At 42.4% G+C, this 23,064-nt stretch overlaps 1 protein-coding gene across 1 annotated transcript in view; it reads right to left on the minus strand.

Moving 5' to 3' along the window:
- Positions 1-1,101: 1,101 nt before the first annotated feature.
- NUP188 (nucleoporin 188kDa) overlaps positions 1,102-23,064 on the minus strand; it is a 29,401-nt gene continuing 7,438 nt past the window's right edge. The window contains exons 11-44 of the mRNA XM_009888016.1: positions 22,415-22,615; positions 21,501-21,590; positions 20,896-20,961; positions 20,252-20,371; positions 19,659-19,785; positions 19,383-19,538; positions 18,909-19,035; positions 18,116-18,203; positions 17,953-18,029; positions 17,675-17,789; positions 17,212-17,332; positions 16,909-16,975; positions 16,370-16,498; positions 15,049-15,182; positions 14,536-14,642; positions 13,514-13,720; positions 12,700-12,869; positions 12,292-12,361; positions 11,581-11,648; positions 10,767-10,962; positions 10,169-10,246; positions 9,732-9,817; positions 9,169-9,314; positions 7,819-8,000; positions 7,231-7,431; positions 6,465-6,557; positions 6,204-6,362; positions 5,275-5,412; positions 4,798-4,872; positions 3,885-4,094; positions 2,983-3,114; positions 2,772-2,842; positions 2,201-2,330; positions 1,102-1,968 (exon numbers count right to left, since the gene is read on the minus strand). Of these exons, the coding sequence (XP_009886318.1) occupies positions 1,798-1,968; positions 2,201-2,330; positions 2,772-2,842; positions 2,983-3,114; positions 3,885-4,094; positions 4,798-4,872; positions 5,275-5,412; positions 6,204-6,362; positions 6,465-6,557; positions 7,231-7,431; positions 7,819-8,000; positions 9,169-9,314; positions 9,732-9,817; positions 10,169-10,246; positions 10,767-10,962; positions 11,581-11,648; positions 12,292-12,361; positions 12,700-12,869; positions 13,514-13,720; positions 14,536-14,642; positions 15,049-15,182; positions 16,370-16,498; positions 16,909-16,975; positions 17,212-17,332; positions 17,675-17,789; positions 17,953-18,029; positions 18,116-18,203; positions 18,909-19,035; positions 19,383-19,538; positions 19,659-19,785; positions 20,252-20,371; positions 20,896-20,961; positions 21,501-21,590; positions 22,415-22,615 (4,308 nt within the window). The 3' untranslated portion in view covers positions 1,102-1,797. The remainder of the gene's footprint in view (positions 1,969-2,200; positions 2,331-2,771; positions 2,843-2,982; positions 3,115-3,884; positions 4,095-4,797; positions 4,873-5,274; positions 5,413-6,203; positions 6,363-6,464; positions 6,558-7,230; positions 7,432-7,818; positions 8,001-9,168; positions 9,315-9,731; positions 9,818-10,168; positions 10,247-10,766; positions 10,963-11,580; positions 11,649-12,291; positions 12,362-12,699; positions 12,870-13,513; positions 13,721-14,535; positions 14,643-15,048; positions 15,183-16,369; positions 16,499-16,908; positions 16,976-17,211; positions 17,333-17,674; positions 17,790-17,952; positions 18,030-18,115; positions 18,204-18,908; positions 19,036-19,382; positions 19,539-19,658; positions 19,786-20,251; positions 20,372-20,895; positions 20,962-21,500; positions 21,591-22,414; positions 22,616-23,064) is intronic.

The following is a 23,064-nucleotide window of genomic DNA, read 5'->3' on the forward strand; positions in this document are numbered from 1 at the left end:
CAAGTAACAGCCCTAAGCACTACTGAACTTGTTTAGATGTACTGAATTCCGGCTTCACTTCCACTCCCCATAGCTACCCGTCACCAATTTGCTATCTTCTCTGCAGTTCTTCACCTCTCCATGCTCGTACTCATGGTTCCCCATGGCAGAGAGTGTTAACAGCTACAGGCAGCTCCATCTGAAACCCGTCAGGCTTGGGACTGTCACACCACCTCCCTCGCTGCCAGAGCAGCTCACCTGAGCTTTTGGCAGGTCACCAGGCCCCTCTCCCTTCTACTTTAAGAGCACTTTGCTCCAGCCAGTTAGTTCAAATCTCTCCAAAGCCTCCAGGGCAAGTAAAACTAGATCCAAAAAAGTGTGCTAGAAAATCACCATCACTTAAGCTTACAAGGATTAAAAAAAAAAAAACCAACCTCAAAGCAACATAATATAATTTTCTCACTCTAGTCTCTTAAAAACATAATGATTAAAAAGGTTCTGACTGGTAAAGCAATCAAGTGTCTCTTTAGGGAAGAATTGGTAGGTTACTAGCTCACAGCTACACTGAAATTTGATTTATTACCTTAGAAAAGTCTGTCTAGATTTCAGGCTTCATTTTAAGCAATAATCACTGACCTTCTCTTAGTGTCTCCATCACACACTGAGCCTTCGAACTTTAAAGCGTTTGTTGATCTACTTGAGAGAGCTACAACAGCACAACGCAACTTCACCGTGTCTGTCTTCAAGCTGGAGCCTGCGCCCTCCCCTGCTGCTGCAAGAGGCAGAGTAGCAGCTTGCACCTGTGCGCAGTGCAATCCGTGCGCATAGTCCATGCCGCGGTGTGCAGGAGAATCATTCCTGAGGAGTACTTTATAGTGATGCTCGTTTAAAACCTCCTACGAGTTCCCCAACATGAGAGTAAAAGAAAGGGAGTGGGTGTGGGAAAGCCGAGGGAATCAACTTTTGATTATAATCGCTTCAAACAGTATCTGGATCATCACTCACAAGCCACAGCTCTCATCGCTGTTAGCTGCGACTTCAGCCCAGTTGATGCAGCAGAACTACTACACAGAAGACGCAGAATTGGTGCTGCTACACCCAATACAAACCCATGAACCCAGCTGCTGTCTATAAAGGTTTTAATATCAGTATAAATAGGGCACAGTTACAAAAAACTGCAAGACTGGAGCAATGGAATTTTGCCTTAAAAACCTTGAGTGAGGCCTTGCTCTTCAGAAACACACACAACACACAGACTGCAGGGTGAAGGGAAGGCGTGAGCACACATACACCGTCTCGCCTGGAACCATTCAATACAAAAATAGCAGTAGAAAGATGGTCTCTGAATTGCTGGCTGATCCCTTGGTTGGGCCTTAACTGGACTCTGACTGCGAGGGAGAGGCAGATTGCACCTTGTGTTAAGAGCAGAGTTAATGCCCAGCGGAAAGTTTGTCTCCTCTCTCCATCCAGCCACAGCTTCCCCGGCTGAGGTACAAGCTATAAAAATAAAGGTTTTGACAGTTCAGCACTTGTACCCTGCCAGGATGCTCTAGCGGGTGGAGCGGGCAGGCTGTGCACGTGGGCTGGTCACTGAAGAGCCGCGCGCGGCTTTCCTTACATTCACTCTGCTACTGGGTTGCAGGAGTTCAACGGGATCTCGCTGCTGATGTTACAGCTCAGTTTACAGCACTGCCCACACCAGGCCTCCCCCCCTTTCCCAGTCCTTGTTACGAGCTCTGCCAAAGGTGATGCCTTCTGTGGTGGACATGAATCGTTCTGCTGCAAGTCCTGAAAAGGGAGGCAGGGGCAGGACAGGATCTATCTCTGCACGTGCCGGACAAAGGCCTGCACGAGCTGAAACAAAGGCTCCTGCCCCTCAGGACCCAGCTTGGAGGCAGACTTTCCTTGGGGAGAGGGAAGAACCCCGCTGGCAGGTGAAGAGGGACCACCGCGGCGGAAGTAACGAGACAGGCTGGAGAGCAGAGTACTCTGAAATTAGAAGCGTGTAACAAGTTAGCTTCTTTCAAACACGTGCCCCTCTCCCTCCCCAAACGAGGTGCCGGTGGCAGAGGAACAGGCACCAGTACGTGCAGCCCAAGATCCCTGAGGCTGCTGACTCATGCTGCGGAATGGGCTCTACTGGGCAGCCAAAGACAAATGACCTTCTCCCACAAGACACATTTGCAGTGAAGAGCGAGGAAGGATGGTACAAGCTGCTTACCAGCTCAGAGCTGAGCTCCTGTTTCATCCGCTGCTTATCACGGGGGTGCACAGCTGGGTCTCTCAAGTACCGAACAGCCTGGGAGATGAGCAGGTAGAAGCAGTTTTCCATTGTAAACATGAGCAGAGACCTGTGCAAAGAAACGCGTGTCAGCAGGAGCCAAAAAAGGCAGCACATTCTACTTTCAAGGTCAAATACTCCTAGAAAAACTTCACGCACGGGGTACATATGAGGCAACACTGTTCACATTCTGCTCAAGCAGTGATGGCCAAAAGCTATGGTCTGCAGAGCAGGAACTCCCATTGGCCATCAGGGAAGTCTGACTTAAATGCACTCATAAATAACTATCAAACAACTCTCTACACTGCACCTTAGCACGGGATGGCTTCACACACCCTCCCCAAAAGAACCCGTGCTTGCTTTGGAGAGCTTCTGTCGGGCTATCTGAACTCCTTGGGTTCAGAGTGAGCAGCTCTGACGCTACACCAATGTGTCTAAGCCTCAGTTCTGATCTGAGGAGCATTACGTTCTGCTCCTTAGCCACCACTAAATCAAACAGCTAGAAACTTACTTGAGGGTTTTGGTTCCCTCTTGCATATTCAGCCCTGCAGCCTGAGGGAAAGGTTCCTTCTTCTTGTCCAGCTTGGAGGGAAAAAAAGACAGGCATCAGAGACAGGAGATACAAAAGAAGAAATACTCCTACTCTTCAAAGTATCAGTCGAATGAGTGCTCTGAGATCACTGCAACTGCTGTGCTCTCCCAGACAGAGAAATGGCTAGTACCTCTCCCAGCATGTTAAGGGCCACGTTGACTGTGGCAAGGAGGGTCCCAAAGCAAGGTGCGACATCTGAATCAAAGGCTGGTGTGGCGAAACTCAAAACAAAAAGCACGTTGTATTCCGCAAGGTCCAGCGACTGTGGAGAAACAGAAAGACGAGTCAGGGACCACTGCAGCCATACGTATGCTACTGTCATAGTAACAGGAATAGTCCCTTTGTCAAAATTTCTGTATGGAGAACTAGAAGCATTGAGATAATTTCCCAAATCTCAATATAGAGATGGAGCAGTAGAGAGCATTCTGAGCAGTACTGCACAATCAGACTACATGGTTTTCCTCACATGAATGAACCTTCTCCAACCCCCACGCTGTACAGTTTGCCACCAAGTGGCAAGCTGAAGTAACGGCTGTTTCCAGATTGTTTTCAAACACCCAGGCCCGTGCCCCTAGAAGCACAGGACAAGGAAGTTATCTAAGTTATCTATACAAAAGCTAGCAGCAGGACACGAACAGAATCAAGGATTAACCCTTCCTTTTCTGAACTGGGAGACCAGCCACCAGGTCACACCGACACAGGAGGATAACAAGAGGATGTCTTTTCTGAAGAGTGACATACTGAGGATACAAACCCAGCTGGGTTATTAGCCTGCCCCAGTAAGGTTACACGTACACACGGTTGTACAGAGCACACAAAAGCTCAGCCAAGCCTTCCCTTCACACTGATCATGCCCAGTTCCTCAGGGGAATTCTCTGTGTCCTGCCTTCCTGCTTTGTGCAGCAGAGCAACAGCCAGATGCACGGTGGGGTCTCGGGCAGGGCAGGCTGTGCTTCTACATAGACCCAGAACATCACTCGGGATGCTGGAAACTCCCCCCTTCAGGGAGCAGCATCTCTCCTCTTTCTCTACCTGATCAAGGAGGATCTGGCAGACATCAGGGGTGAAATGGCGCAGGGCAGCAAGAGTTTTGCTGAGGATTTTCAAGAGGCTGTACTGCACTGTAAACAGTGCTTTCTGCTCTGCTGCCTCTGACTCAGGGGTGGGATGTTTGGAGGAGGGTTGGGGATTACGCTGCACTCGTGGAGTCACACTTGATGGAAGGGAATCACCATTTTTTGTCTGTGGACAAAGAAAAAAAAAAGTCTTGAATACAGGTATGATTATTTTGCACTACTTTCAGGAAAAAAAAAAGCTATGAACAAAAAAAGGAAAGAGGAAATTAAGCACCCAAAGTCTGCCACCTGCTAGAAGCACGAGCATCTACACTTAGTGCGCATCACTGGAGGCACTGCATTGCAGGGAGGCAGCTGCAGAGGCTATTGAGATTCCACATTCCGGAAAAAGAATTTCTAATCAACACACCAAGCCTGAGCCATGCTGAATTAACACATCGGTACCAATGCATCCTCTCCACCTCACGAATCTAAGGATTCCCCAAGAACAAGAGCTACCTCTCTTAAACAAATGAAATCAGATCAAGGACACCAGGTCAACAGTGGCTTAATTAATGGCAATGCAGCCTTCTTGCTGCAGTGTAGGCAGCTATAAAATGATAACAGCACCATTCCAACCCAGGCTGCTGTTTCTTTAGGACTGGCTTTGCACAGTCCAGAGTTTTTCAAGTCCAGACTGCTCTGCAGTTTTTTCATTGCTGTGGAGAAATGCAAATGCTATTGATGATTGTCAATAATCACCACTAGGGTTACTGACAATCAATTCGATATCCAAGAACGTGGATATTGAATAATATTTGCCTTTTAACAGGGAGCACAGGCATGCAACACTCCTCACTTACAGTTTGGTTTAGGGTCCCCATCCTCACCTGCAGGTAGTGCTGGAGCATTTTGCGGCTGTGCAGGAGGGACGTACAGGCCTGACACAGGTAACACAGATTCACCTGAAATAAATAAGGTGAGGGAGGAATCTCTTAAAAGCTCAAACCCCATCTATTCACTACCACTGGCAGAAGCTAGAAAATTCAGTTAAACAGAACACCATGATCATAAGGGACCAATGCAGTGTCTTGATTTCCCAATATTTTCTCCGAGTCACTCAGCACTGAGAACTGAGATTAAGACTCTGAATTCCCCAAGTCGTTCATCCAAGCCACCATCTGTCTGCCCCCAACAATTATCTTTCCTCACTCAATTCAGACAAGGTACTGACAGAACAGATATTTAAATGACCTCAGCAATAATTCCTATTAAAAGAGCAGCAATAAAAAGGTGACATAGTGCTGTTTTCTCTTAACACGTGCAAATCCCTGCTGTATTATCCACAGCAGTCTCCCAATTCCTACCTGCATGTCCCTCATAAGCTGTGGCAGGTGGAAATGCCACTCCTTTGTGAAATTTGAGAGCTGAAGAATGAAGCCAACAGTGTGATCGGCCTCCTCCAGACAGGGCAAGCTCTGTACTGTTCGTACTGCATTCAGGCACTGGAAAGGAGAGAGAAGTAAATTAGGGTGAGTACAGTTAAATCACAGAAAGTCCATTCCTTTCTCTAGAAGAAAAAGCTGAAAACACAGAGGATCTGCCCTTAGGGACAAAAATGCATTCATGAATGCAGTCGCACAGCACATGGCTCAGACTCAGAGAACTTTACATTCTTAGTCAGAGGTCAATCCATTTCACAAACTGTGCTGCGATATGAAGCCAGCTATTTGTCTAGGCAGCATGCGTATAAGCAGGTAATTCAGTACCTATGTACAAACAGGACTCTTCAGCACATCTGCACTGACACAATCCAGCCAGCACAGGTATTTCAGTATTGCAGGACATGAGAGCTTGCTGACCCAAATGGTGATTGAACCCTGACCACAGCATTTCCATTACGTGAGCAAGGCTGAGCTGAAGCCACCTCCAAGAACAGCTCTCATACTTTTCTTTCAAGAGCAGACAGCGACAAAGTGAGTTCCCATCAAGCTGTCACTTCTGCTACTGTGTTGAGTCGGCATATTAAACAACTGCAGCAATGTTATAACCCCAAGAGAGACCAGGATGAACAGATGGTGACTGCCCAGCTCTAACAAGTATCATAACAATCACCACTGCCTGACTGCATGGCTTGAATATTCTGTCCTCCTCTTCCCACTATTGAATTATTTCTACTGTAAACCTTTGAGGCAGGAGCCTCTTTTCAATGCTCCTGCACTTTCTGACATGTTTCCACTGCTATTCCAACACAGAAGCCAAAAGAACCATCACAGAGGAAATATGTGAGACCTACCTGCAGAATCCTCTCTTGATGGACACCAACAAAGTCCAGTGCTTCTGTCAGGAAGTTGTATCTAAGTGTTTTAAGAAGGCGCTCCATCAGTGACATGGAGAGACGATAGACCCCAGGCCAAGAGGGGGCATCCAATGACTTTCGAGATGAAGCAGATGTCTGAACAGATCAGATACAAAAAGATATTACTCATTTACACTGCTGCCCAGTGTGGCACATGCCATAAACCCTTCACACCATCCAAAAGGAATCAGCACCCACCTGAATGGCTCCATTACTGCTGAGCTGGTACACACTCAAGAGGGGCAGGCAGACGCTCTGTGTGACACCAGCTCCAGCCACTGCTGCTGCTCCCTACAAGACACAGAACAAACTACTCTTAAAATCTACGTGTCTCCCCTCTCTGAGACTAAATAAACTTACTTTGCATTAGATACTTCTGTCCTTTGCACTGTCACCACCCTTTTAGAGAACTTTCATCTACACACACATCTATGTTGTTAAAAAATCAATAGCAAGAAAAGCAACACTGCTCTTGAAGTAAAATCTAACGCGCATAACTGTACTTTGAATTCCATGTTGATATCACCTGGCTTTGTACATACATAATCTTTGAAAAGGGCTGGCTTTGGAACGACCTTTGTGTGGCCTAAAGCCCCACACAAGTTGCATTTGTAATAGATAAATAACGGTTTATTGCAACTAATGAGAAAGTAGATTCCAACACTTAATGATGTTTTAACTACGGGGTGTTAATTTGCATTGCAGAAGAATACATTCAGTGAAAGCGCCTGCTCTAAATTACAGGTCTGCTCTGGCTGGCTCAGCTCTTCCATCTGAGACATCTCATTATCGAGAAGAACAAGGCAAACTAAGCAGGCGCACAACAGGACCTACTGCTTGCCAGCCTCTAAAAAAAACCCTTTATCTACAGATCATTGTTCAGCTGCATCACACAGAATAATGAGATATACAGTTCCTATTAAAAATGTATAGTTATATGCTCCCATTTCTCTGCATCTCTCACCTGTTGAGTCCTTGCTAAGGTCAGCAGTAAATGTAACGAGGCCTCTGTGAAGTGAAGGTTTTGTTTAACTCTCAGGCTGATCTCCAACGCGGCAAAGATAGTAGGAAGCACAGGGACTTTCCTAGTAATCTGTAGCCAGTAGTCTCCATCTTCATCAACTTCACAGAGCTCTTTAGCCAGATGCATACCCAGAACACACACCTACAGTGACAAGGAAAGGAGAATGAGGTATAGACTTGACATGAATACCGAGAAAATCTTGTAAGCAGTTACTAACACAACCTAAAGTTCAATCATTCTCAGAATCACAAATTAAGGCACCTGGTATCCCTCACACTATATTCTGCACACTTCCAGGCTGTATTAGCAATTGTGACGATGTTTTTAGGACAGGTCTGAAAGAGAGGCAGCAACAGCCAATTTCCCAGACTGATGTGTGCCAAAAAGACACGGAGTAACTCTGAAATAGAAACGACTGAAACTTCCTTTGAAGGCAGCAGGTTGCAAGGGAAAGCTGTTCCAAATATACATAGAACTTTTGTCTAGAGAAAAAAAAATGGCTGCAAAGCAGACAAACTGGTCCTTTACCCCATCTCGCTGGTCCTTGTGTTTAACTCGAGAGGCATCATCTGTTTCCATGCTGTCCTTGTCATCTGCAGCATCTCCCGAGGTCAGGCTGTGTCGAGTCTGATCAAAGAGCGCAATGACCTCATCTTGGAGTGTTTCACACACACTCAACACCAGCTGGGAGTACTGTGGGATCTCGTTCACTGTGACACACACAGAACAGACACCAGTTAACACACAATCCTCGTACTTAGGTTTCCAGTTTAACTGATAACATCACTGGGCCACATTTTCTGGAGTTAGTATTTATTCTGTTTTCATTTCAAAACCTACAAAACAGAATGTGAGGAACTGTGACTAAATTAGATGATTAAGTCTAGGAGGATATAATAAGGGATTAGACAGTCATATGGATAATAAAAACATGTAGTTTTCCCAAGAAGTCATATAAATTCATGACATTTCAAGGCACAAATCAAGCACTGCTATGGACAGATTATTCCGTAACTTCTCAATACAGCATTTCCTACCCATTTTGCCAGACTGCTGATACTGGCCAACAGGTGCAGTCTATGTTCTGTGAGTCTGTATAAATACTACGTTTTCATCAAAACTATTATAATTAATTGTACCACCTTTTACCAGCATGACTGGAAACTCAAATTCAATAGCAAAGAAAAACACTTAAAAACAACCCAAGCGTCCGCTTTCTATTTATTTCCCAAAATATATGGGCTTGCAGAGCCCAAGCAGTGGGACAAGGACTACACAGAAAGGTAAGCTGATATAATTCTCAACACCACAGTTGCCCTTGTATGTGTGGTACAGAGAAATACTGCCCAGATTCCATTGAGGGTCTTCAAGTGCTACTGCAATATAAGATACCCCACAAGTGACAGGAATGATGACCAGACTAGTTTCTCTGGTTTGTAACAAAAAGTACCCTCAGAAGACTTTCTTGTGTTTGGGTCATTATCTCTAACTAGAAATTCATGTCAGAATCTAAGCTCTACAATCACTTTGTGAGATGGCATTACAGGGGTGTTCCTCCCACACCTGCTGAGCTATTTTCAAAAACACATGGGATCCCTATCTTGTCTCTATCAAACTGATCAATGCAGAGGTTATTGTTGGGGAAAGACAAGAGAAGGGAAGACATGCAAATACTGTGAATGACAAACCTCATCACTTTCTAAAACCAGCCTAAACAAGAAAGAGAAAAGTAGAGAAGTCCCACAGGTTGGTGACTATATTCAGCATCCTTTACTACTACTAACACCACACGCATTTTTATCTTGGAAACACTAGAGTGTTAGGGTGTATTCAGCCATGGCAGCCCTGCTCTTGACACTTGTACATACACCACCTCACCTTTCATCTCCTTCATTTGCAGCACAGTGATAAGAGCTGAGAACACTTTGGCTTTGGTTTTCTCCATCATCTGCTGATCTGCCTGTAGTACTCCCTCCAGAATCTGCGTCAAGGAGTTTATGATTTTATCCACAGAACCCAACTCGCTGACAACAAAAAGGGAGAGCTCTTCAGATTAGACAAGATCCCTCAATAAATATATTGGCTTGACTGAGCTGTGTGGATCATAATTTATATGATCTATACAAATAAAAACAGTTCTTCCAAGTAAAGTTTAAGTCACCACCTGGATCTCACAACAGACATTGCACAGTACAGTGAGAATGCAGGACTGACTATCATAAAAGGTTTTTTTGATACACTTTTCACCAGCAAGCAGGAAGCCAAACTATTAATGCTTTGCCACAAGATATTTCAGCAATAACCGTGGCCATGACATTTGCCATCCCAAGAGAATTCTATGATAAGGCTTCAATTTCCTCCCCAAATCACTAAGGGAATCTTGTTAGAGCAAAACACTTAAACATAATCTCAAAAGTTTTTATATTCAGGACAATACCTACCTCTTCCACTGTTTGAGCAGAATTAGAAGAAGGGTACATAGCATAGATCCCAGCTGCAGACAGGATACTGACATGGGAACTAGAAGCTAAGAAGAAATATTGCAATAGTTACAGTTGCAATAGTCATATGTAAGCACACTTAAGAAATCCTCAGCCCATGTACCACCACCAAATGACCAGGTTTGTTCTTCAGCAACTAGCAGCATGGAGGGAACCAGTCAGGACCCACTGCAGGGTCAGCCAGTGATGACAAGAATAACACATACAAAATAAAGATTTGTAGGAAGCTCATCAATTCACGGAGAGAGACTTTGTTTCAGTGCAGTTTCACAGATCTAAAAAAACTTATGGCAAGCAGCTGCAGAAATAGAATTCCTCATAGTACAAAGAAGATGAGCAACTGGGAAATTAAGGAACTGACAGGAAGCAGCACCTACCAAAACCTTGGTCCCATTTAGCACATCCAGAAACAATTGCTGATGAACGGCAGAATCAGTCAGATGCATTATATCCGCCTAAGATCCACAAAGACAGAGATCAATCAAGCACAAAAAAAATGCACCTTCTTAGCAGTCTAATTTCAGTCTACTGTTCTCATTTGTTACTTTAAGAATTCACTAAATTTTATATCTGCTGAGTGATGCAGTTTTACAGAAATCACTGAAGTATTACATGAACAGTTGACAAGAAGTCGGCAATGACTAATTTCCTTAATGGTACATCCCTGCCTCACTTGATTCAAGAAAGTCTCTTCAGGATTACGCAATTACTTATAATTGCTATAAAAATTATTTACTACCTCCCTCCTCTGCTCAGACAGACAATATGCTGATTTTGATCAAACAGCAAAACACCACCTACTGTAACCTCTTGTACCATGCTCACTCCAACTTGTGTTGTAAGCACGTATACAAGAAAATTGAAAGAAAAACCAGCGAATCCTTCATTATGGCTTAGCTGGCCCTGAGAAATTGACACTGCATTCTTCCAAATGTTAATTTCAGATTATCATCAAAGATAAGACGTAGCTCTTACATGGCTAGTAGAGATTATCAGCAGCATCCGCCAGGCTGAGATCAGCATTTGATATTCTGTCATGGAGGCACAGCTGCTACCCTCTGTCTCTGCCACGTGGTATGCCAGTAACTTCACATATTCTGACCAATAGGCAAAGCGCTTTTTGGTGGAGAAATTCTTCAGCGTGTCTTTCAGGGACTGATCCAGTGAGCCCCTGACCAAATCAAGAGGAGAAGTTATCTTCATTTATTCTTTGGTCAGAAAATATACCTCTTCTGAGATTCAAGTAGGAAAGCCAAGGACACAGCTTGCAAGTGAAGGTTATTCCACATACTAGACCTGTGCAGGGAATCCCACTTTTTGCATCAAATGAGAAGGAAAAACATGATCCCTGAAGAAAATCTATAATTTTTTTTTTTTTTTAAGCAGAGATTTTAGTTAATCATGACTTTTCAACACTAAAAGGCAGTTATGTCCAGCAAAACAAAACAAGTGGGAGAAAACTACAAAAGTGTTGTTCAGCAATCACTATAGTAGGTGTTACATTTAGTATTAAGAAATACTGTATATTCTCATTCCAGGGTACAAGGAAAATACTAACACTCTCACCTACAGGCTGCAGAAGCACTGTAACACCTCTTTCTGCAATTAGTGATTGCAAGAACCTCCAATGTGCATTTGTGATTTGTTTCTAAATCACTGTTCCTCCCAGATTTTCACAGGATTACATGTACTTTGTCCCTCAAAGCCTGCATGGTCTATCAAGATTTAACACACACAGTTTAGATAATTAAAAAGTATAGGGATGAAGGAGAGACTAACAAAGACTCACTTGACAACATAGTAGATCTCCAAACAGATGATTTTCATGATTAAGGCACAGGTATCCAAGACACTGAGCTACAAAGACAAAAAAACCCCACAAAATCTGAGCACCTAGTTCTGCAGGGTGAGTGGAATTCTGATTTATCTCTATCCATCCACTTGCAGTGACTGATACTCTAGTTTTGCAGGAGACTTGTTTCTCCCACGACAGCAATAGTTATGTCATTTTACTATGGACCGGTAACAATAAGGAAAGAATGCTGTGTTCAAAGCGGCCCTCTGAGTGAGAGCACAGGACTTTCACAATGAAGGGGAAAACTCCCACAGAAGGGAATGGTAACAAGACCCTTACCTATTCCTCTGCAATACTAGTCAGCCTGAGCTATGCCTATGAAAAAGATGAGTTTCTTTTGCCAAACAGCACATGAGGTATATCACAGGTACACTACAGAAAGCATACCTGCCAAAGAGTGTTACCACAGATGCTAGGTAACATCTATTTTTGTTTCATAGGTGAATAAAGAGCAGAGAATTTCAAAAGACAGTTCATGGCTGTACAGTCTCTGCAAAGCCAGAAAGCATTCACTTAATCTCCTGCCTGTGTTTAAACCACTTGATCAGACTTCCTTTTAGAAAACTACAAGCAGAGGGCAGAGCCATATATATCACTTTTCTGAGAAGTACATAACTACCTTAATTTTGTTTGGATGTAACTCACCTCTGACGATTCTGAAGGCGGAGGAAGAGTCCCAAAGAGGGGATTGGTTAAATTTTCCCAAAACTTTGGCCTAAAAGATATATACAGAAGCAAAATCAGTTATCTCCACAACACCACATGCCTAGCAGCACTTGGACTTTTCATAACTTCATAGAAAATATACTTTGGTAAACACAAGCTTATATAGCCTTGTACAAAAGAAAGAGAATTAAATATATTTGGTTCTGAACATGCACATACAGGCTTCTCACCTTTCCCCAGAGACTAAGTTCAAAGCCCATACACTGCATACCCTCACCAGGGCGGACAAAGACTAAGATGCACATGTCCCTGAAAAGTCTGATGAACCAAGGAAAAAGCATTTTGGAAAAAGGAAGGAAAAGGCATTGTAGGAAAACAACAACTCACTTTGTCCTCAGAACTAGCATGGCGCTATCTCGACGGTCCTGCCACAGAGCATGCAGGAAGGCAATGGCAGCACGATGCAAGAGGGGAGGGCACCAGTACCTCTCTTGTTGTTTGGAGTCTATAAGCTCTAGGACTACTTGGAGGCAACTCCACTCCCCTAAGCTGAATTCCTAAAGCAAAAGGAAACAAGAGAGGTTACATCGCCACAGAATCACTATGTAGGCACCTATTAAAGCAGAATGTGCTTGATTCCACTTGCACAAGACACAAATAAATCTTGAGTACATGATGCCATCATATATTTTGTTTAAGACTACAAGGAATGTAGTCATAACACAGGCGAGAAAAAAAAAATATTTTTAGGGGAATGAAAAAACGAGCTAAGCTAAGACTTAGTAAGATGAAGTGCCTTCAAAAGGTCCCAACCCAAGAAGACCCTGAACTGCAAAGCACCAGAGTGGGTATTCTGGAAAACTGATATTGTCCATTGTACCTCAATCTTCAACTTTCTCACTGACTGGCCGCTGTCAGAATCAAGAGAGTGGGCCACAGGGATCTTTGGTCTGACCCCGTGGATGTTCTCGTGTTAACTTAGTATCTGCCTTGAAACACTGGGGAAAGTTTTCCTTACAGGGAAAAGTGGAACTGGAATAGCAGCACACCCACTAACTGCAAGGACAAGCTGCATTTATCTTTACATTAAGCATATCAGGTTACATGTGAGAACTATCAGATTTTAGAGACTAGTGCCATAAGACTGCTATGCATGCTACATAAGGCTAGCGAGTCCTTGGGCAAATATCTTTTATTCTACCTTTGACCCATCACTGCCATCCTTCACTTCCAAGTTCAGGAACAGCTCAATGAGCCCAGGTTGTGTCTCCACTGCAACTGTGAGGAACTCCAGTATCATGACCTTAATACGCATGTCCTCAATCTTGCTCTGCAGGCGGGTGAGGAAGGCATCACGGATGGCAGCAGCATCACTACCAAGGCAGGCATAAACTGACATGGGAGCAACCTGCAACAGTAAAGAAACATCAGAAGCAAGAATAACCAAACTCTACAGAATGCTTTTTCTCTATATAAAAGGTGGTTTGCATTTCAAATTGAAACTCCCAAATATATTTACATTGAACCTATGAACATAAGTGAGGGAACTCAAAAGTAAGTTTTTGTCATTAACCAGGAAGAAACTTGCAAAGTGATCTAGATTTTCCTCTTTGGTAATTCTGCTCTATCCCTCACCTATTTCTCAAGGGTTATGACAAAACTGGAAAAGACAAAGAGAAAAACAGTTCTGGAATAATGTTTCTTGAAATAAATAAACCCAGAGCTGGACTTATATGCTTTAATAAAACTGCAAACACATTCTCAGAAATACAGTAGCCAAAAAAGGTAAGTCTAAAAGGCAAAGCTGAAAGCTCCCAATAAATACTTAAATAGGAGTCTCTTCTCAGTAAGATGTGAAAGTTCCAGTTAAAGAGGTGCAGGAATTGTATTTAAGAGTGTGACTTGAGAAAGTTGCTCAAAAAAGTGGAAAGAAATCAACTGAAGGTGCAAATACTTTGCAAAAAACACCCCACTCATCTGAAGCCTCTCAGTGAGATGCTAAGTGACTTTGGACACAGCAGAAGATTACATTAAAAAAACTAAGGGCCCTTTATGTGATTTTTAATGTGCTCTAACTTAGAGCTTTCGGTCCATCCTGCCTTAGTTGAGGCATTAAGCTCCCTGATACAAAAAAGTCTGAAATTCTTTCAAGATAATTACTTCAGTGGTGGAATTGGTCACAAGGGGAGAAGCAAAGGAGCACTTGTGTGAGTCTCATCTTACCGTAGCCAGTCGTTTGAGCAATTGGATGGCCAGGCGTGGAAGCGCAGGGTCATGCTTGTGGTAGATATATTTGGCCAAGACAGCAATAAGATTGTTTCCATGAGCACCTGGAGAGATCACAATTAAAATCAAAGAGAAGGAACTGCAACAAGATATAACTATTTACTAAATAATGATTTCCATAACAGAAGGCGAGAAGTATGTCAGTCTTTGAGAAGAACAAAGCATGGGCCCAGCCAGAGGTACTAACAGCAGTTGATTTATTATATTCTGTAATTACACCCATCTCATTACAAAGCAGTAAAGAAGAAGCCACATTTGCTTAATAGTTCAGAAGCTGTCCCAGAGGAGAAGCATGCCTTAGAGGAGGGACAACAGGCCTTCTCCATCGCTAGAAACCACTTCTCGGAACCTTGAAATCTTAACCACTGTTTGTAATGAGACACACACTGACTGTTTGCAAATAACAAAAAAACAGACCTTCCCAGGCTGCCCCCATGGAGAAATACATACCATGCTGAGTAAGTGCCTGTTCTAATGGAGATACCACGCTAGAGGGAGGTTTCAACCGGATGACGTTATTAGTAACTGAGAATGCCAGCTTAACTGTTTGGATCAGCAGTTGACCTTGGCCTTGTGACTCATCACTGTGTTTCCAAAAAGAAACCAAAGTAAGTAACTGTGTTGACAACCGACATTTATTACCTGTACAACATTCAAAGAGGAAATTCTATACTCTGTCAGTCAGGAATTATACAACATTTTTACTCAAGACTGTCATGTCACCACATACAAGCTGCTGAAATACAAACCCCCCGAATCCACAAATTATATTGTCTAGCCAGCCCCAAGTTTCCAACATCAAACAAAAAAGAAAAATAGCCTGATAGCCAGTTATCACTTTTTTCCCCTTTTGGGGATACAGAGATTTAAAATGTGTTAAGACAAAAGGAGAACTATTTACAGAACCAATCTCACTGAAATTACAGTGTACCAAAACTGGATGAAGATATAAAACTGGTTTCAAGTCTGATATTTTCCTAAGATTTTCCTTATCAGATAAACATTCTGAAGAGACATTAAAGCCAAAAAGGTTTCTCAAACAGGTCTCACTTTCTCCTTAACAAGTTGAATTCCCTTCCAGACTTGTTTTGAAAGAAAGAAACGTCAGACTTTCTCAGAAACAACCTGCTAGCAAGTTAAGCAGGCTATGTGTCAAGTAGTGTTGGCCAAGAAAAGAGAACAGAGTAAAGGAGAGAGATTCAACCATAGCTAAAAGCAAAAGATTCAAGCCTCACTGAAAGTCGTGTAAGGAAGTTAAGGTGCTCAACACCAGAGATGTCTTCAATACTTCCAGAGTACTTCAAGCTGCTTTCAGAACCACCCTGAAAAGACTGATCATCCCCCTAGTGCATCCAAAATTACAGTTCAAGCTTTATTACAATTTATTCATGTGCATAGCTGCCCTTGAACTCTGGTGTTACTTGAAGACACAGAACTTCTAACATTTGCTATAATCTTGCTTCCAATTCACTCATTCAAACTTATAAATTGTATTCAAGGGAATTCACTATTTAAAAAAATGTAACTGCTAGCAAATCTTAAACAACTGAACACATTTACACCCACCAGCACGCTCCAAATGTCATTTAGAAATAGAAAACTCAAACAACAGCATGAAATGGATAGTGTACAGAAAAGTACACAGATCCGGAACAAGGCTTGTTCCTCCAGTCCATACAAGACAGGCTGCCATGCAAGCAATTGAAGCTACATTTCAAATATTATCATTTGCTTCTTTTCTCACACTACTGAAAGGAAATACACCACTCACCTACTAGACTGGGAGGCCATCACCATATCAATAGTGTCCACACCAATTCCCATGATGTTAATGACAGCTTGCCCTGCTTCAGTGTTGGCCAGGCTGAAGATGCACAAGGACTGAAGGCTGGGGGCATTGCTGTGAGACACAGACACAGGACTTCATCACTAGCAGCACTTGCAGTATTTTCCCACCTAACACTTAGAAAACTACCACAAAGTAACCTCTTAATTTCTACACCCCCACTAACCCCTACTTTATTTTCCTTTCTGTTTTGTTCAGAGTGGATACACCAAATAGGTGTCCAAGGAAATCTATTTATTGGTTTCTCTTTCTTCACCAGGTGTTTTAAAAAACAATGTCCCTAATCTTTCTCTACCCTTCCTGTACTCAGCAACACTGAGAAGAACTGAAACCAGCACTACACAACCATGCCAGTTTATTCCTAGTCATATACATTCCAAAACTGAATCAAAAAAGATAACAACAAAGCCTTCCTGCACTGTAAGCCAGGCTAGTGCAGATCCGAAATCCATGACCTGTCTTACCTGCTGCGAGGATCCATTTCAGGGCATAAATTCAGTATAGCATGGATCAGCTGCAGAATAAGGCATCCTGAAACAGAGATGAAAGGGACTACTCAGTTCTCAGGAACATCTGTTGCCTAGTTCCTAGCATTTTCAGACAAATCACAGCATCTAGCAACACTCATAGACATACAAATCAAATCCCAAATGGCTGCTAGAAAAGGTATGATAAAAAAGGAGTAAAAATTCACACATCCTCTATGAGAAGACAGGTGATCCTTTTTATCCCCTCCTGCTCCTTCTCCCCCACCCCAATATCCTTACCAATTTTCTCTCTCACTCCATGAGAGTTGTAACGCCATTTGTGGTAATTCGGTAACATCTCCTTCAGGACAAACACAATGCAAGGCACAAGTCCTTGGCTCTGGGTGCTACCAAGTTGTCCCTGGGAGAAACAGAAATGTTATTGTTCCCCTTCTGGTTAAAAGGACAAGACACCTTTTGCAGGAAGATATGCCATATGTCTTTAAAGTGTGAGAAAACTATTGAGCATGGGGATATAGATTTACAAGCAACTTCTCTTGTAGATCAGATGAATCAAAACATTTTTTGAAAGAATCAGACTACAGAGAAAGCACAAAGAGTAGCGCGGAAGGGAGCGTCAACCAACAATTACTCATAGAGACCCGTTCGCTGCACAGGGGATCTCAGACATGGTTGTATTTCACTTTCCTATTACAACAGCCTACAGCTGACTTCACATGCAGACCATTCCAGAAGCACTCACCCGGACGAGAGTTGTGATCAGGTTCAGGAAGGAGACGGTAACACTGTACTCGCCTTGAGGCTGTTCTATGCTCATCAATAGGTTTCCATAGCCCCCAGCATTCATTCCCTCTGCACTGTGAAATGAGGAAGAGGGTTTATTACATGAATAGCAGGATTCTGACGAGTGAGAGATGTCAGATGCACAGATTTCACACTGGCAAAAAGCTCTTATGACAGGTTATGAATAGGTTACGCAAAAGAAAAAAAAAAGGGGGGGGGCTGGGACATCATGAATACCTAATCATGTGATTCATACTGGACACTGGATTGGCAACAAATGGTAAGAACCCTGTATGGTGAAGGTCAGTCCAAACCTGCAAAAGAAAAAGTACAGATATTCCCTCTCATTCACATTCTACTAGTTCTCAAACCCAGCAAACCCAGAAGGTCATTTCCTCACCTTGGCTGGCATCCGAGCAGCCAGTACTGTCAAACAATTGACACAAGAAGCAATAACATCCACAGGGGGGGAGATCACAGTTGTTAGCCTAGGAAAAAGAAATATTACGCATAAAAAGCATTGCCATCTGTGGTCTAGCCCATATACTGTTATTTTGATCAAAAAAGCTTCTCTCTCACTGAAGTACACAAGTATAAATTATACACAAGTATACCTAATCAGGTAAATGCAGACACCAGAGTCTGCACTTTCAGTCTAGACTTGCCGCCTCCCCCTCATACCTGAGTCAGATCAATTTACTGCAAGAGGCAAAGCTGGCAAGACAGCAGACTGTCACAGTGAAAAATAATTATGCAGCAGAACATCAATTCCCAGGCAGTTAACACTGAGAGAAGAGTTAGTAAGCACAAATGTGTTAACACCTGGAAGTTACTGCTCTAATATGTTTTATTCCGCTTTTGTGTAAATATAGCTACTGATAAAAAAATGCCTCTAAATGGATAAAATTGCACAACATTCAGGAAAGAAGTGGAACCATTCTGCAGCATCAAAGCATTAAACAGTGTGTAGCCAGAACAGTCTTGAGGAGGGGCCATTCTGCGGCATCGAAGCATTAACAGTGTGTAGCCAGAACAGTCTTGAGAACTGAACACCAGTCTCTGGGGAAGTTCAAGCACTGAGACATACTTCTTGCAAAGCTCTTGGCAAAATTAGTAATTAGCCATTCTCCCAGCTCATTATATGTCCTCAGGTACCTCCGCTGTTAGTCACTTCATGCCAGTCAGTGACTTACCTCTGCAGGAGCATGTAGATTCGTGATGTAATTGGCAGAAGGCAATCTGCTATCGATACATCAGTGCTAATGACTTTATGAACCAGATCAATTATTGGCTTGACCCTCTGGCAATGCTGAATCACATCTGGGTAAAGAAAACTAACACTAGAATGCAAAATCATACTTAAGCAGTAATCAAAACTGGAGCAATGCACATTAACCTTACCACACTTCCCCATGATCACTCCCCATATCAAAAAACATTTATTTTATCTATCCCAACTTTTCCCTCATCTAAAATTTATCTCATTTCACTGCATGATTTTGCAGTGAATTTTACAGTATTATTATAATAATTAAAAAAAAAACCCAGGTTTCTGGGGAAGTATTCCATGCTCTTTCAAAAGTACTAAGAGCTGTTCAATCCATTAACCTCAAATTGATAACAAATAACAATTATTTATTCTATTTTATACTCCTAGCCTGTCTCACCTGCTGTTGATACAACATGGAGCAGCATTTCAATCTCACAGGTAAACAGTGTCCAGCTGCTGTAGGAGTACTCCCATCGTACCAAATAAGCCCGATCATCCAGCATCACTTGGCCCACTGTTCCCTGAGGTATCCGCAGATTTGTTTGACCTAGCCCTAAAGATTGAAGAAGCAGATGAAATAAAGTCAGAAATTTACCCATGAGTTAGAAGCCAGATAAAGAACTAAATTCCCCAAAGCATTTCAAAAAGAAAGGCTTCAGTGCAGTTTCATTACCAAGAGGATAGAGAAGCTTTGGAGCCTGTCTTCGCCAAAGTGTGCCATCTTCATGAGAGATCACATCAGGAGGTTTATGCTTGTACAGTTCAATATAGAAGGACATTTTATCCAGGAAACTGTATACCTGCATACAGAGAGAGCTTAAACAATACAGCTGAAGAGCCAGACCTTTTAAAAATTAATCAACCAGTCATTTCCAGGAATAGGTAAGTTTTCTTGACGTGGACAATATCCTTCTAATGTGCCCTACCAAAACATTGTTAGACAGCCCACACGTCTCATCCAATGAATCAGGAACTTCTTATGAGTAAAGGACAACGTCAAAAATTAGGCAATATCTTAATCTTCAGCCATTAGAATTTAGAAGTTTTCTAAAAGAAAACTGACAGAAAACAGTGTCCTGCAACAGCACAGGACTAAAATGGAGCCCTATCCACTGTTCTTTGACAAAAGCTTAATGTCTGTTACCTAAGATTGCAATTGAGATAACCACATGTAATGGAAAGAAAGAATCACACAGCATTATCACATAGCGTGTTATCCCTGTCTTAAAATAAATCAACTCCTGAACACCAAGAGAGATTCTCTACCTTTTTTGCAGTAGATTTATCAGACACAAGAGCTTGGAGCAGCTGAAGAAGAGGAGTAAGAAGATGGGGGAACATCCCACACACGCTGTCCAGGACAATACCCAGACCTGCAGTAGGTTCCTGGTGGTGGAAACAGAAAACAAATGTCATATTACTAAAAAAAATGCTAAAGTGGTCTCAGTATAGCACAAGGATACAGTTCCTTAAGTTGTACATTTAACATTAATCATGCACAAAAATATCACTCCAGTCCTTGCACAGACTAAAGCATGAGGCAGTGTGCAAGTATAAGGCAGGAAGTCAGACTATAATGCATTACATATCACCCTAATTCTGTGACAACAGAAAAATAAGCATGATGCTTTTGCCAGCAGTTAGTTCAATCCTTGCAGACCCAGCCCTGGTTTAAACTATCACCTATATTAAAACTTGTTCCAGTATCCTTCAAGAGTAAAGCCAAGGCTGTACCTAAAAGGCAGGAAAGGGCAAAAATAAATCAAAGGTAGATACAAACGAACGTCAGCTCTGCAGGCCCTCCTAGAAACTAACTAAATACAACTAGCCTGTTCCTTTCCTAAAAGGGGTTATTTTATCACGTTTTAGTTATAAGGAAGGTAGGTCAAAGAAGTTGCCAACACACTCACCGTCTTCCAGAAGAGCTGAGGAATGCTGGAAGCTGCCAGAACTTCACATGCAGCATCAATTATATCCTTCAAAGGAAGGGAGAACAGAGAAAATAAAAGTTACTTTACACTGGGTGATTTCACCCCAACCAAGTTCTGCTACGTCTTTGGAATTTAAGTTTCCATGTTTACCAGCCAAGAGGTATCTACTTCCTCTAGTCAAACAGAAAGAAACACCCAACACACCCAAACCCAGAACACACAGGCAGCCTAAAGCTATGCTCCTTATCATAAATGGACCAGCCAGGACAAACATGTCCACTATATCTGCAAAGGGCTATAGGACTCTTCTCAAACTTGGAAATGAAGTATATATTATTTCCATTGCTTTGGAAATAATACATCAACAATTAGTTTCACATCCATAGGACTTCAAGTGCAAGATATGCTCTTTCATTATTAATCAGCCAGTCAGCAGAGGTGTTTGCTGAGTTTGTATTGTGTAAATGCAGTAGGAAAAACAGCAAATCACTCTTTTAGATCTAAGCCCCATAAAGTTTGTAGTCTCAAATGCAGGATTACAATTTAACAAAAGTAATCAGCGCCAGTTATGACAGGATGCTTACCTGCTGATTGCCCAATGTATGTAATTCCAGTGATGTCAGGACAAAGGAAAGAAGTCCATAAATACACATACAAGCTGTGCTGGCAGTACACTGGAAAGAAAGAATACACAAGGCCATTATAGGAAACACTGTGAATTACAGAACACGCTGTAACCGTACTCAATCTGCTTTAAAAACTGAGTAATTGCCTTCTTCATACATCCTTGCTGCAGTCACCAGAGAGGCAGTAAAACAGGAAGCGGTCATTAGTTAAGCTCCACATTAACATCAAATATTTCACTGAAATGGGAAATCTTGCCACTACCATTATCATTAGAAATGCCTTCCAAACATCAAAAAAAGAAGCACCCAGTGTTCATAGAAATTAAAAGGATGTGCTTTCACTGGTTTCTGCCTATGAAGTACTTTACTCTCATACACGGTATTGTGTAAAAAAAGAAGCACTCAGTGTTCATAAAAATAAAAGGATTTGCTTTCACTGGTTTCTGCCTATGAAGTACTTTACTCTCATACACAGTATTGTGTAATGAAACCGTATACAGAGAATAGTGAAGAGTTAAATCATCTAATATTCAAGGTCCACAATGGCAAGCACGCTTACGGAGGCAAATCAACAAACGCGATTAAATGCAGTCTATTCTGCTCAAAAGAGATGTAGTTCCTCAACTTACAAAAGCTTTTTTTTTTTTTTTTAAACCTCTTTGGGCATAAAAATCTGTTTCATTTCAACTTGATTTCTGATCTTCACTGGAAGAAGGTAAGACGATAAAACACACTTTACTGCATACTCTGCTTAAAACCCAACTTAGTTTGAAAGAACATCGGTTGAAAATCATCCGCTTCCCATCATACCTTCACATCAGTAGCAGCTAAAAACTTTCAAGTGTTTACATATATGATTATAAGAAACTCACATTCTTCCCCCCACTGCTCAGCGATCGTAGAAGCTTTGTGAGATACTGGAAAACATTCAGCTGGATAGCAGTGCTGCCCATTCTCCTGATAATGTTTGTTGACTCCTCTGGGTTTACAGTGTGGCGGAGCAGAGCCCAGGCCAAAAGCACCGGAGCATGATGTGAGACATCCCCTAACTGCAGCAGTTGATTGTCCATCTCCTGTGCAGAGACAAGACAAAAGCAAAATAACTGAGATCTTCTGAAAAAAGCTCATACTCGGCAGGCATATAACTGATTGTGTCTTGCTAACAGTCGCCTTTCCCTTGCAGACAATTATTTCAACCGTGCAACTGAACAAATCATATACTTGAAGGCTCGGTCTGCTTTTCTGTGCGGTTTACTGACTTATAGTTGGTCTAACCTCAGATGTTCTCTGTCCTAAAAACACTGACACTAAAAATCTTTTGTTTCGTTCCCTTCTACAAACTTCACAATGCCTATTTCTTTGTACACATCTTTCTTTAGAGAAAGGCCCAGGATGACCAAGGAAATAGGGGGAGAGGAATTAATTTCATAGCATCACAGAATGGCTTCGGTTGGAAGGGACCTTAAAGATCATCTTGTTCCAGCCCCCCTGCCATGGGCAGGGACACCTCCCACTTGACTAA

Source organism: Charadrius vociferus, unplaced genomic scaffold, assembly GCF_000708025.1.
Source record: "Charadrius vociferus isolate BGI_N301 unplaced genomic scaffold, ASM70802v2 scaffold56, whole genome shotgun sequence".
Classification (NCBI taxonomy): Eukaryota; Metazoa; Chordata; class Aves; order Charadriiformes; family Charadriidae; genus Charadrius; species Charadrius vociferus.